We start from the raw sequence: 14,104 nt of genomic DNA, 5'->3' as shown, positions 1-14,104 counted from the left end.
CAGCAAGACCCTTAAAGAAAGGGCAAAAGACAGAAAAACTAACCGCTGTTATATTATATACTAAGCATTATATTTGTACTTGCAAAGGCCTCTTGCCAGGACTGTCCATGGCCCCTCTGAATAACCTGATGTAGCCAGACTACCAAAACACATACTGTTTCCATCTCTGGTTAGATGATCTCTGCTAACCTTGTGTCTATTTCCTCATAGAATAACTTCTTCTCCATTTCGTATTCTCCCACAAGAGACTGTAAAAACATCCTGATCTCTGTGACAGATAGAATCTTATCCTTATACCCTGCATTGCTGCCTGTCTAATCACAGACAACAGTGCTCTCTATCTTCTCCTCTAATGAATTCTTTGCCTGAAGGCTCATGACTTCTGTGTTTCATAAACCTGATTCCTTTCTAGTCTAGCTATTAGGAACTGATTTTTCTTTAGAATGTGAAAGAGGACACCTGAGATATTTTAAGTACCTTAATTGTTTGTATATTTGTACCTACACCTCAGCCACCACAGCACTGAAAGAGAGGCCTGCCTTAGCTTACTATTTCCCAGAATCAAGGCACATGAGTGTCCTGAGGGAAAAGCTATTGCTGTGCTCCATAAAAACAATACCATAAGATTTTTTTGAAGAGAGTTAATATTCCAAGTCTGTAAAAGAAGTGACATAAAAAAAACAGTATATAGTACCAGGAAGGTGACCACACTTTGCAGGGACTTTACATGGGCTGTGGTGCTGACGTCGCGGAATCCTTTGGCATTATACTGCATGTTCTTCAAATGTCTCCACAGGGAAAAGATGAGCAGGAGGAAAGTAATCAGGGTCATGGTGAAGGGGATGAATGTGAACATAGTGTTGATGAGTAAAATGAGCACATAAACTTCTGCAGTGTTATTTGAACTAGATCTGTAAGGTGTGTTTACTTTAGGTCCATCGATGAGTATATTTATGATTATAATGTTTATAAACAAGATTATCAGAGACACCACCAGTGTTATTGATACCACTTTTTTTGCTTTCCATTTGAGTGTAAGAAAAATGGAATTTGTGAAATTGGCTATCTTGAGAAAATAAAAACTGCTGAGGCATGTAGCAAACCAGATACTGAAATGATTGCATACCGTCCAGGAAATAGTATGCATTTTCAATAATGTTCTAATTGTCATTGTAGCTGGTTTCAGAAATGCCACAAACAAAGTTGTGATCAATGAAAACAAAAAAGCAGTTCTGGAGATGGCCAGAGCAGTGAGGATCTGATCCACAGAAGAGATCTTTCCTCTCTTCACCCAGTCCACAATGTTCACCACTGCTATGAATGCATTTCCTAAACTTCCTATGATGAATTCCACATTTACAGTAGTTATCAACGTGGCATGTAGGATAGCGCTTATCACTTCCATGATGCTGATTTCTTCTGCAATAATGACGATGTGACAATGCAATCTTTAAAACTCTGTGTCTGATTCTCATCATAATCACTTACATAAACTCTCATATCCAAAGTCAAAGATCCAACATTTACTAATAAGCTGGGTTGTTTTTTTTCCAGAAAAAGCTTTGTTGAAGATAGCCCAGCTGCACTTCATCCAGATGTTCTTTGCCCGAAGTGTCTTCTGTAGTTGCCAATGAAGAAAACATTGACTACCTACAGGCAGCCATGAAAATAAAATTATATTAATTTGTTTTGTTTTGTCTCATCTACAGTCTTTAGTCTGAGTACATTTTTTCTGGATCACTAATATTATAGAAACATAATTATGTCAGGAAACAAAAATTTGGACTCACATATAAAATAAGTAGATCCTACAACACAAATGTTCTCTATAAAAGGTCTTACATAAGTTTTCCAAAATTATTTCTATACATTGTCAGGTGACTAATAAATGACGAAAATCACTATCCCTCAAATTCTTGATACTGAGGATACTAATGGTTTTACTTTTTATAAGGTCGTCATTCACACATATGTCTGTACATATAAATATACATCGATAAATAAACATTTTATTTCTATCTAAATCTTCATTGTTAATTTCATGTTTAACATTTACTGTGTATCTACTTCATGCAAGATACTATGACATCTGGTGAGACATTGTATAAAATTACTTTTAAGTATAGTTGAGGCAATAGTAATATAAATATTTGTAAACTTGAGACTGTTGCATCTATGAGAAAAAGAAATATAGATATTTCCTCCTATAAAATAGACAAAGATTAAATAAATGGTTTGTCTCTTTATGAAGAACGTTTACAACTCTCTGTTTCCTTTTGCTAGTGTATCTGATTTCCCTCCCAACACCGAAGAGTTTCAGACACTATCTGTTTCCTCCACTTTGCATCAAGAGTTGTGCCACGGGAGCTCAGTTCGTTGCTCTGATCAGAGTCTCTGTCTCTATTTCCATCCTCACCAGACGAAGATTCTATGGTGATGTTTGACATAATCATCAGTGTGATAGTGGGGCAAGGCCAGTTCAGGCACCCTCTCCTCTGCTGCCCAAGGACCTAGCTGGAGACATCCCCGTGGACACCTGAGATCCCCTCTAGAGCCAAGACGTTTGCCAGCCCTAAAATGGTTCCCTTAATGTAGATTATCTTCTTCCCAGCTCCTATATCTGCCCTCCTCCATCTCTATCCTCCCAGTCTCCCAAGCTCTCCCCATTTCTTCCCTTCTCCCTTCTCTCTCCCCTTCTCCCCTTCTCCTAACCACACCCTCACCTCTACCCCCACCCCCATGCTCCCAACTTTTGCTCAGCAATCTTGTTTGCTTCCAATTTCCAGGAAGATCTATATATGTTTTTCTTTGGGTTCACCTTGTTATTTGACTTCTCTAGGCGTGTGAACTATAGGTTTAATGTTATTTGTTTATGGCTAGAGTCCACTAATGTGTAAGTACATACCATATTCATCTTTTTGGGTCTGGGTTATCTCATTCAGGATAGTGTTTTCTATTTCCATCCATTTGCATGCAAAATTCAGGAAGTACTCTAATGTGTATATATTCCACACTTTCTTTATCTATTATTTCATTGAGGGCATCTAGGTGGTTTCCAGGTTCTGCTTAATACAAATAATGCTGCTATGAACATAGTTGGACAAATGCTTTTGTAGTATTATTGGGCATCTCTTGGGTGTTTTCCCAAGAGTGGTATTGCTGGATCCTGAGTCCCGTCCAGTTGAAGAGCAGAAGGAGGGAGTAGATAAACAAGGAAGTCAGGACTGCAAGGGGTTGGTCCACCCACTGAGACAGTGTGCCTGTTCTAATGGGAGCTCAACAAATCCAGCTGGAACAGCACTGAACGAGCATGTGATCAAACTGGACTCTCTGAATGTGGCTGACAATGAGGACTAAGAGAAGCCATTGATAAAGGCACTGGGACTTGTTTCTACTGCATGTACTGACTTCTTGGGACCCTAGTCTTTTTGCATGCAAAGCTTCCTAGGCCTGGATATAGGGGGGAGGGCCTTGGACTTCCCACAGGACTCTCTTAACAAGGGAGGGGATGGAGGATGGTGAGTGAGGGAGCAGGAGAGGAATGGGAGGAGGGGATGAAGTGTAAATTTTTGAATGGAGAAATATAAAAAGAAAAAAAAAGAGGTGTGACACTAAGCTAACTGAGGTATCGTGGCAGATAAAGGATTACTGCTTAGACTGTGCCTAGATAATCTGATGAATGACTAGCCATCATACCATTCCTCAAAATACAACCAACAGAAGAATCAAAGATAATATGTAACCATGTTTCAGAAAGAGGTGGGATGATGCACATGGGTAAACACAGCTCAGCACTAAAGAGGCTCATGAGCAAGACAAGTTTAAACCTAGCCTGGACTGTATGATAAGCTACAGTCGAACAACAATAACATGAACAAGCAAACAAACAAAAAATGCTATGCAGTTTGCAGGAAAGATGTAGTATTCCAGAATAGCCACAGCCTCAGTCTCCTAGAAATCAAAACAAAACAGAAAACCTCAAGCATTAGAGGTAAGAAATAATGAGGAGGTAAATTAGTCCATCTATTGAAACATTTTAAGGGAAATTTCTAAGAATAGAAAATAATAGAAACATAATCTTACCATAATGTAAAAGCAAGAAGGTCCTCCTAGTATGAGTCCTTCCCAGTAAGAAAAAGGAGGAAGAAGACAAAGAGAAATGCAAAACACTCTGGGGTGAGGTTGTTGAAGTGGGGGCTGCTGCTGCCACTTCAAAGTTCAAGGTTTTCTAAAAAGGGATGGAATTTGTGTCTAATAGGAGAGAGCAACTTAAACAATAGGTACCTCCCTAAGCCAACCACTAAACCTGCTCCTTCCACCATAAGTAGGAAACACTTGAATTTCTTACCGAACAACAGTTTCTAGTAATGATGGTCTCTTCCAGAAACTGTGAGAGTGTCACCAAGAACAGTTTCGATGAATTTTATATACAGAGTAAAATGACAGATGGGGGTTGTCTGTATGAATGTGTTTGTAAATATTGTATTTATATAAATTTACAAATTAGTACATTCTTATTTTTGTTTCATTATTAGTACATTATATGGTGTCTCTGCCAAACACAATTTAAAAAGAGTTAACCAAACAAAATTCTATCACTGCATCTCTTTGCTTATATCACTACATTTAATGTAATAATCCACTATTTATCTTTTAAATATCTATATTTAAAAATAATAAAACTACATCACATTGTGGATCATCATCACTATAATTTATTTTTTAAAAAATCTCAAGCAATAACTTGCTGAAACTCCATTATTTATCATTTTTATTGTTACTTTATATTTTTCCTTTATTTTTTGAGATCATAATTACATTATTTCCCTCTTCCATTTCCTCCATTAAATAAATCCTCCTATATATCCCTCCCTGTTCTCTTTCAAATTCATAACCTCCTTTTTCATTAAATCTTGTAATATACATATATGTATATCCACATATCTTCTTAAATACATAAATGAAACATGTTCAGTGTGTATAATTTGACTTATATGTATTTTTCTGTTATGGCTATTTAGTATCAGATAAGCAGTTGGAAAAATCCCTGGAAAAGACTTTTCTTGCTTAGAATTCCTTGGTCACTATAGTTTATCTGAAGGATGGAGGCCTCATGGGTTTTCCCCTGTCCACTATATTATTTACTATTATTATTGTCCTATTCAGCTAATGTATTATCTTACTTTTAATATAACTTTTACATTTTGTGGAAGAAAAGGGTGGTTTCTGCATAAAAGGATGGGTAGATACATAGACTGAGAAATGGTGATGGTCAGTGATTGATAAATAAGTGACTGATAAATGGTAGATTTGTGATGATAGATAGTTGACAGATGATGGATGGAAATATGCACAGATAAATAGACATATAGGTAGTTACATAGGTATTATTACATGGTTGAGTGAAAGGTTGATAAATTTGGTCAGCCTGCCTTATATCACCTATGGAAATGTTCAGCTATGTTCTTAGAATGGAGATGGGGAAAGTCTCCAGCAAAGTTCCTTCAATTTGTAAAATCGAACCCATGTTCTCCCTGGTATTCACCTTTTAGGGAAAAGCACAGTTGTGCTCAGTGGACAAAGAAAGAGGCAGAAGAGGACAGTGTCCTGGAAACGAGTCTTCTTCATTACTGCTGAGAGTTCCTCAGAGTTAAGACTCAGCACAGACAGCACAGACTCACTGATGACCCTGCTAAGGCCATCAGTGCCAGGGAAGTAGAGGCAGCAGTAGTTTATGGAGTCAGTTCATAAGCATATAGTCAAAGAGATTTTGAAGTCTGCTAAATGAAGAAATACTGAGATAGGCAACATGATCAGAACAATGACAGCCTCATATATACTGAGAACCAGTCTCTAAAAACAGAGTAGAGGCGAAACTAATTCCTGAGGTTATTCTGGAAAGAAACCCAAGAGCTAACTCAGTAGTTATGATTAAGAAAATGAAAAGAAACATATTCTAGAAATAGAGGAAGACTCATTTTTCTTGATGGAAATTGGTCAAGAATACATGAGTGCTGCGGGAGTACCTTCCCCTCCTTCAGCCAATAGTCGCTGAAGTACGAGCCTACAATGCTGCTGGAGCGCCTTCCGCTTCTTCAGGCAATAGCCGCTGAAATACCAGCCCACTGGGGCGTGATATATTTCTCTTTTAAAAAGAGCCGCAAGTCTTGGCTCTGCCTCTCTTGGTTTCGGGGCTTGGTTCCGGCTCCTGCTCCAGTGACTAGGCTCCTTTCCTGATGGTTTGTGTGTATGTAAGTTTTACCCCCCAAAAATAAATACCCTTTTAAAAACTAACTGGTGTGGGATTGATTTCACATTATCTGGCGCCCGAACATGTGGGTTTTCCCCCCTCGTGGCATGGGCCAAACAACCAGAGCCACACACCACTACTGGCTCCCAACTGGCCCCAAACATGGGCAGATGGGGGAGGGGACTTTTTGGCTTCTGCGACCCCTATCAGGCTCTGTCTTCCCCGCCACCTGGCTGAGTCCAGCGCTCGACCTGCGCCGGAGCACATGATCTGTGAATTTAACCTCTGGATTTTGAGTGTATATATTTAGAGTTTACTTCCTGGTCTGACTCCATAAACACCTAGATTCAGGTGCTCCCCTGCCACCTACTGGCAAGCAACGGTCATTACAGGTAAGATCTTTCTTTTCGGTTGAATATAAATAAATACATACATACATACATACATACAAGTACAATTTCATTTGATTGAAAATGTCAGAAAATATTACTATCCAAAAGTTCAATGGCTTTTTTAATTGTGCGATGGAGGATATTCTGAAGGATGTATCTGATATTCTTCTTACTTGGTTATTTCTGGGATCTGTCTCTTTTCTGGTGTTTGGCTATTTTATAAGGATGATGCAGTCCTTACAGATTGAATCCACAATGCTGAGGGCAGAGATTAAAACCTTAAGGACAATTCAGGCTGACACCAACCTCCTCAAAAAAGAGTTTGGAGTTTTCAAGGAGGAGACTAGATTAGACTTTGGAGTTCTCAAGGAGGAGACTAGATCTTTCTCTGATATGACCCTGTTGACTGACCAAAATATCAACAAGGTACAGTCTGATATTACTTCTTTAGAAGGGAGCTTCACTGCTCTGGAGGAGGAGACAACCAAAATGACTCGTAACCACAAGTCCATGACTGTAAGTGCTGAAACATTAGCTGAGAGGATTAAAACCATTGAATGTGAAAATCGGACTTTATCAAAAGGATAAAGTAATTGACAGGATTTCCATACAAGAAGGCACAGTATATGCCATGAGGATTATATCCAAGGAGGATATGGTATCTCTAACGGACAAGCTCCACGTCTTAGAATTATCAATGCAGGCGATTGTATAAAAGGTTCCTCCTTGGAGGAATGGTATCTCTGACAGACAAGCTCCATGCCTTAGAAATGCTAATGAAGGCTTTGGAGTATAATACTGGACAGGAGATTCAGGACTTACCGAAGGCAATAGTGAGCAGATTTAATAAGATTGGGGAAATCATAGAATTTGTTGAACAAGATCAAAAGGTAGAAAGGCAACATTTACCTCAAAAAACTCTCAGTCTACATAGAGTTATACCTGACTTTCCAGTAATAACATCAGTAAAGATAACTGGCTCCAAAAACTCTAAGGTCATTAAAGAACATACATGGGAGGCTATATGTATGAGTGACCTGGAAGAATTTAAACAAGCAATTGTGAATTAGGAACTACATTCATCTTTTGTTAGAGAGATGTTAAAATCCTGGGACCTCAGCAGCAGGGCAACCCCTCAAGATTGGAATCAATTAATGTCAGCTGTCCTCGAGAATGGACCTTTCTGGCATTTCAAATGCCTATTCAAACAAGAGGCCAGACTTTTACAACAGCAAGAATCAGCGAAGGAATTGAGGTTTCTCTAAATCAAATTCTAGGGGAAGGACTTTACTCTGATACTCAGGAAAAAGCTCTTTATGATGAAAACATTTTATCTATATGTGCCACAGCAGATCTAAGGGCCTGGGACAGCGTTCAAGATTCAGGTCAGAGAGTAGAATCATATATCAGGGTCAAACAGGGTCAGAGAGAACCCTTTAGTGAGTTCTTACAAAGACTAACTAAGGCTGTACAAATATGGATACCTGATCCAGCAACAAGAAATATAGTAATTGAGTCTTTGGCTTATGAGAATGCTAATGTAGAATGCAAAAAGATGCTAGGGCCTTAAAAGATCAAATCAGTGCCTTTGGAAGAATGGGTATTACATACAATGAATGTTGATACATTTGATTATGGCAATGAAACATGGGTACAGGAAGCAATTTCCAAAGGTAAAAGGAGACATCAGATTACAAAATGCTTTCATTGTGGCAAAATGGGACACATGAAAAGGGACTGCAGACAATGGAATTCCAGAAATAATGCCTGTTCTAGGAATAACAGGAGTAAGAGGAATCAGCCTTCAGGTTTATGTAGGAGATGTGGAAAGGGCAGGCATTGGACGAATAGTGTAGGTCAAAAAGAGATAAACAGGACTACTCATTGCCATTGGGAAACGCAATGAGGGGCCTCTCTCAGGCCCCCATGGTGAATGAGGTCCAGTCACTTTCAGTCAATGCAGAGACCATGCCTCTTCAGGAAAATTAGAATGCCCCATGTCTTCTGTTAAAAGCAATAACGGCCTCAAGGATGAGTTAAATGTGGTGAATGAATCAAGAAATCTAAGAGGACAAAGTAAATGAATATTCTGGAAGACTTCTATAAATGAACAAAGACCACAGCTAAGAGTGTGTGTAAATGGCAAACTTATTACTAGCTTACTGGACACCGGTGCGGAGGTAAGTTATCACTACTCCAGAATCTTGGCATCCACATTGGCCTCTTCAGGAGGTAGATATTCAGTTCCTAGGAATCAGGACACTCTCTCGAGTAAGACAAAGCACGAGATGGGTCAATTGTATAGGTCCAGATGGGCAAATAGGAAAAATAAGGCCATATGTAGCCAAAATTGAAATGAATTTATGGGGCTGTGACCTATTGCAGCAATGGAATACCCAAATTAACATTCCTGCTGCTTCCAGAGCATATATTTCTGAGGAAAATATTAGAAGATATTACAGATGGCAGAAACTGGCCATTAGAGTTATACAAGAACACAAAACAATTGATGGTCCTTCAGACTTACCAGCAGTCATGCCTCTAAAATGGTTGATTGAGAAACCAATATGGACTAAACAGTGGGCTTTAGCTGAGAAAAAGTTACAGCTTTAGAACAGCTGGTACAAGGGCAAATAGATGCTCGACATACGGAAGAATATACCAGCACTTGGAATTCTCCTGTATTTGCTGTTAAGAAAAAATCTGGTAAATGGAGAATGGTGACAGATCTTAGAGCTATCAACAAGGCTATTCAGCCTATAGGACCTCTGCAATGTCGAATTCCTCTTTTCTCCCTGTTACCAAAGGGATGGCCTCTTATAGTTATTGATCTGAAAGATTGTTTCTTCACTGTACCATTACAAGAAAAAGATAGAGAAAAGTTTGCCTTCACAGTGCCTACTTATAATAAATCTCAGCCTGCAAGGAGGTACCAGTGGACTGTCCTCCCAAGGGGAATGTTAAACTCTCCCACCCTGTGCCAATATTTTGTAAGCCAACCATTGAAAATTATATGCAAACAATTTCCCAAGTCAATCATATACCACTACATGGATGATATCTTGTTGTCTGATCAACACATAGTTACCTTAGAAAGGCTGTTTGAAGAAGTAAAAATAGTTTTACCTAAGTGGGGATTGCAAATTGCTCCTGAAAAATTCAGAGAGGAGATTCTGTTAATTATTTAGGTTATAAAATAGGTTTAGAAAGAATTAAGACTCAAAAGGCACAAATCAGGAGAGACCGGTTACGAACTCTTAATGACTTTCAAAGATTATGAGGAGACATCTCCAGCCTACGACCGGCTGTTGGGATAACACCTGATCTAATAATTCATTTAAACAAAACTTTGAATGGTGATAAAGACTTAAAAAGTCCCAGATAATTAACAGCTGAAGCAGAAAAAGAACTGACAATGGTTGAAGAAAAATTACAGGAGGCTCGCGTGGACAGGGGAAATCCAAAGCTTAGCTGTATTCTCATCATATTGCCTTCCAGAATATCTCCTACAGGAATCTTGATGCAAAGAGATGATATTATCTTGGAATGGATCTTTTTACCACACAAATCAAGTAAAAAATTAAAAACTTATGTGGAAAAAGTCTCTGAATTGATTATAAAAGGAAAATTGAGACTTTGTCAATTAGCAGGCATAGACCCAACAGAAATTATAGTGCCTTTCACTGCTGATGAGATAAAAAAGTTGTGGGAAGACAATGAACCATGGCAAAGAGCTTGTGCTAATTTTCAGGGAGAAATTAATAACAATTATCCAAAAAGCAAGAGACTTAACTTTATGAAGAGAACTTCTTGGATCCTTCCTCGAATTGTCCGTGATGCTCCAATAACCAGAACCTGTACATTTAATACTGATGCTAATAAATCAGGGAAGGCAGGTTACAAATCAGAAGAATTAAGTAAAGTGGAACAAAGTCTTTATGACTCTGTCCAGAAGGCAGAATTATATGCCATATTTATGGTACTTAGGGATTTTAAAGAACCTCTTAATATAATTACTGACTCACAATATGCAGAAAGAGTTATCTTGCATATTGAAACCTCTGAATTTATACCTGATGATAAAGAACAGACCCCATTGTTTATCCAGGTACAAGACATGATCAGGAACAGGCTCTGCCCTATGTATATAACACACATCCAATCCCATATGGGTCTGCCAGGTCCTCTAACACAATGCAGATATAGATCAAATATTGATTGGTAGTGTGCTGCAGGCATCTGAATTTCATAAAAAAACATCATGTCAATAGCAAAGGCTTGAAAAAATTGTTTTTCTATTACATGGCAACAAGCTAAGGAGATTGTAAAGAAATGCCCTACTTGCTCTTCTCTATAATCAAGCACCATTGCCTGCAGGGACTAATTCAAAGGGTATTAAAAGGAATGAAATTTGGCAGATGGATGTGTTCCACATTCCAGAATTTGGCAAATTAAAATATGTACATCAAACCATTGACACGTACTCATGTTTCCAATGGGCAACTGCTTTAAGCTCAGAAAAAGCTGATTCTGTAATCACTCATTTATTAGAAGTTATGGCCATCATGGGTATACCTACACAGATAAAGACATATAATGGTCCAGCTTATGTTTCTAGGAAAATGAAATGATTTTTTACGTATTATAATATTAAGCATGTTACAGGTATACCATACAATCCTACAGGTCAAGCAGTTATAGAATGATCAAATCGAACTATAAAAGATATGTTGAACAAACAGAAAGGGGTGGAAAATACCCTCAGAAATAGGTTATATAATGCTTTACTAACCTTGAATTTTCTTAACGCTAATGAGAAGGGGACAACAGCTGCAGAATGACATTGGTTAATAGAAAAGTCTGCTGAACTAAATCAACCAGTTTATATCAAGGATGTGCTGACCTCTCAATGGAAGCCAGGAGATGTGCTATTGGGGAAGGGGTTTTGCTCTTGTTTCCACAGTAGAAGAAAAATTGTGGATACCATCAAAATTAATAAAGGTTAGATTTGAAGAGAAGGAACCTCTTGGAAAGGAGAAATAACAGCATATACGATGATGATGACCATACAGGTAGTAAGAAAAACATAGAATGGGGGCAGGGTTCTGTTCTTGTCTCCACAGGAAAACACTCGTCTTTGAAAAATTCATGGGACCCTGGATGTTTGAATACTGACAGATGGAAAAATAACTACCCAATATGGACTATCAAGAAAACTGAATAGGTTCTGTGAGTATGAAGCTCTGGAATATACTAAATCATATTTCTGAATTTAGAGAGCTGGTTTTTGAGTTGGACCCTTGGTTTGGTCCCTCTCTAATTCCAAGCCTGTTGTTAAGAGAAAAACCCAGAGTTTCTGGAGTTCCTATCTTATGTCAAGAGCCATGATATGAGACAGAAATAAATATGAGTTTAGAAAACATCTTTGCTTTTCTCTATATCTATCATACTTTTCATTGAATATGTCTATCATACCTTTCATTGAATATATGTTTCTATATGTCTATATAATTAATGTTTAAGTTTTCCACAATGAACAATGAGTTTTTCTGCACTGACTTTTGAAGTTTCCAGGAAGAAGATGGGACCCCCATAACAACAACTCCACTCAGTTGATATGATGTCATGATATTGATAGTGCTACTACAAGTCCTGTTTCGGGTATCAGCTGCACAGATGATTCCAACTTGGTTAGCTGAAATGGTGCACATCTTGAACAACATTCTGGCCAGACCTCCACAAAATACTTAGAGACTGTGCAATTTTAAAAGACATTGACCTTTAAATTTAATCATCATTTTACTTTCACAGGATCCTCCAAAAAGAACCTCACCCCCATGTCAGCTGGAAGTAATTCTAGAGGACAATGTCCCCTCTCTCAGCAAAGTTTGTCCTCAGGTTTAGGAACAATATTTAGGGATTGATTATAATTAGTATATGGTTGAGAGTTGGGAAAGGAATTTTATAAGCTCAGAGACCTTTTGGGAAAAAAAGGGATAATTGGATAGATAATAATGGTATTTGTGAGTTATTGTTTATAGATAATTACATCGGTATAGATTTTTGTATATGGATACAAAGTTTAATTATATTGAATATTGTATGTATGCATGCTTCTACCTGTTTAAAACATTTTTTACGTATTGATAAATATTGTATTGATATATGTATACCATATTGCAGTGTATATTTCTACCTCTGATTAAGATACGTATATATTGTTTATGTATTGATATTTATTGTTTACATTTGGAGGTCATTGTCCTCATTTATTGCACAGTTGTTTATTCTCTTAGTCTTTAAGTTAGATATGTGTTAAGAATTGTAGATCAATAGTCGTCTTTGTCTGTCATATTTATGGTTAAACTAATCAGGTTCTTTAGATACATAGAGATTATATTCTGTATAAATAGTCTTCAATCTCTTTGAAGAGCTGTAGAAAATGGCATTTAATTTAATCTTAGAGTTCTGTGTAGTGAGACACAATCACTCCTGGCAACACCGACCTATTCCCGAGAGATTGTTGAGCAGCAAAGACACTCCACTTGGAGCTTGTCTTCTTGACACAACCAGCCTCTAGGCAAGGAACTGCCCACACCTCAACTACTGACAAATACATGGTATCCGGCAATGGATTAGCAGAACTGTCCAATCTTACCAAGACAGGGTAAGACAGTTTTGAAAAATCTCTTGCCTGTTAAAATCTAGAAATGGAAAAAAATCCAGAAATGGATAGACAGAACTGTTAAATCTTGCCAAGACAGGGTAAGATGGTTTTGAAAAATCTCTTGCCTATTAAAAATAATCTGTCAGTTATTCTAGGCCTTAGTCAAAGTTGGTTGCTTCAACGCTGCAAACAGGTCTTTGGTGATTGCCCAGGTAGCCAGTTGTCTCTGTGATTTGGTGCATGTTTTGGAAGTTCTTTGATTGTACTTCCTAATTACTCAGGTAACATTATTTCCCTTCTCGGATTTTCTATGGGGTTGAAGACTAGATAAATGTAGCTACTTTCTTCTCATGACTTGACCAAGTTATTTATTATACAAGACTTAAGCTAGTTAGAATAGGATATTTGTACTTATTGTATATAATTTTGTAGGTTTGTACTTACTGTATATAATTTCATAGTAGGCTTACTGAAACAAAAGGGGGAGATGCTGCGGGAGTACCTTCAGCACCTTCAGCCAATTGTTGCTGAAGTACAAGCCCACAATGCTGCAGCAGCACCTTCCACTCCTTTAGCCAATAGATGCTGAAATACCAGCCCACTGGGGCATGGTATATTTCTCTTTTAAAAAGAGCCGCAAGTCTCAACTCGGCCTCTCTTGGTTCCAGCGCTTGGTTCCAGCTCCTGCTCCAGAGACTAAGCTCCTTTCCTGATGGTTTGTGTATATGTAAGTTTCCCCAAAAATAAATACCCCTTTAAAAACTAACTGGTGTGGGATTGATTCGACATTACATC

General features: G+C 38.0%; 1 protein-coding gene across 1 annotated transcript; it reads right to left on the bottom strand.

Moving 5' to 3' along the window:
• Positions 1–478: 478 nt before the first annotated feature.
• LOC148122547 (taste receptor type 2 member 103-like) lies at positions 479–1,405 on the bottom strand. Its single transcript, XM_087903854.1, has one exon. The coding sequence runs from the start codon at positions 1,403–1,405 to the stop codon at positions 479–481; it is 927 nt and encodes a 308-aa protein (XP_087759980.1).
• Between the last annotated feature and the right edge of the window lie 12,699 nt (positions 1,406–14,104).

This window comes from Myodes glareolus, chromosome 3, assembly GCF_982192425.1.
Source record: "Myodes glareolus chromosome 3, mMyoGla1.1, whole genome shotgun sequence".
Classification (NCBI taxonomy): domain Eukaryota; kingdom Metazoa; phylum Chordata; class Mammalia; order Rodentia; family Cricetidae; genus Myodes; species Myodes glareolus.
This window is presented reverse-complemented; position numbering and strand designations above follow the sequence as displayed.

Excerpts from the sequence above, each read along its gene's own strand:
- LOC148122547 (XM_087903854.1), bottom strand. The coding sequence starts at position 1,405 with ATGGAAGTGATAAGCGCTATCCTACATGCCACGTTGATAACTACTGTA.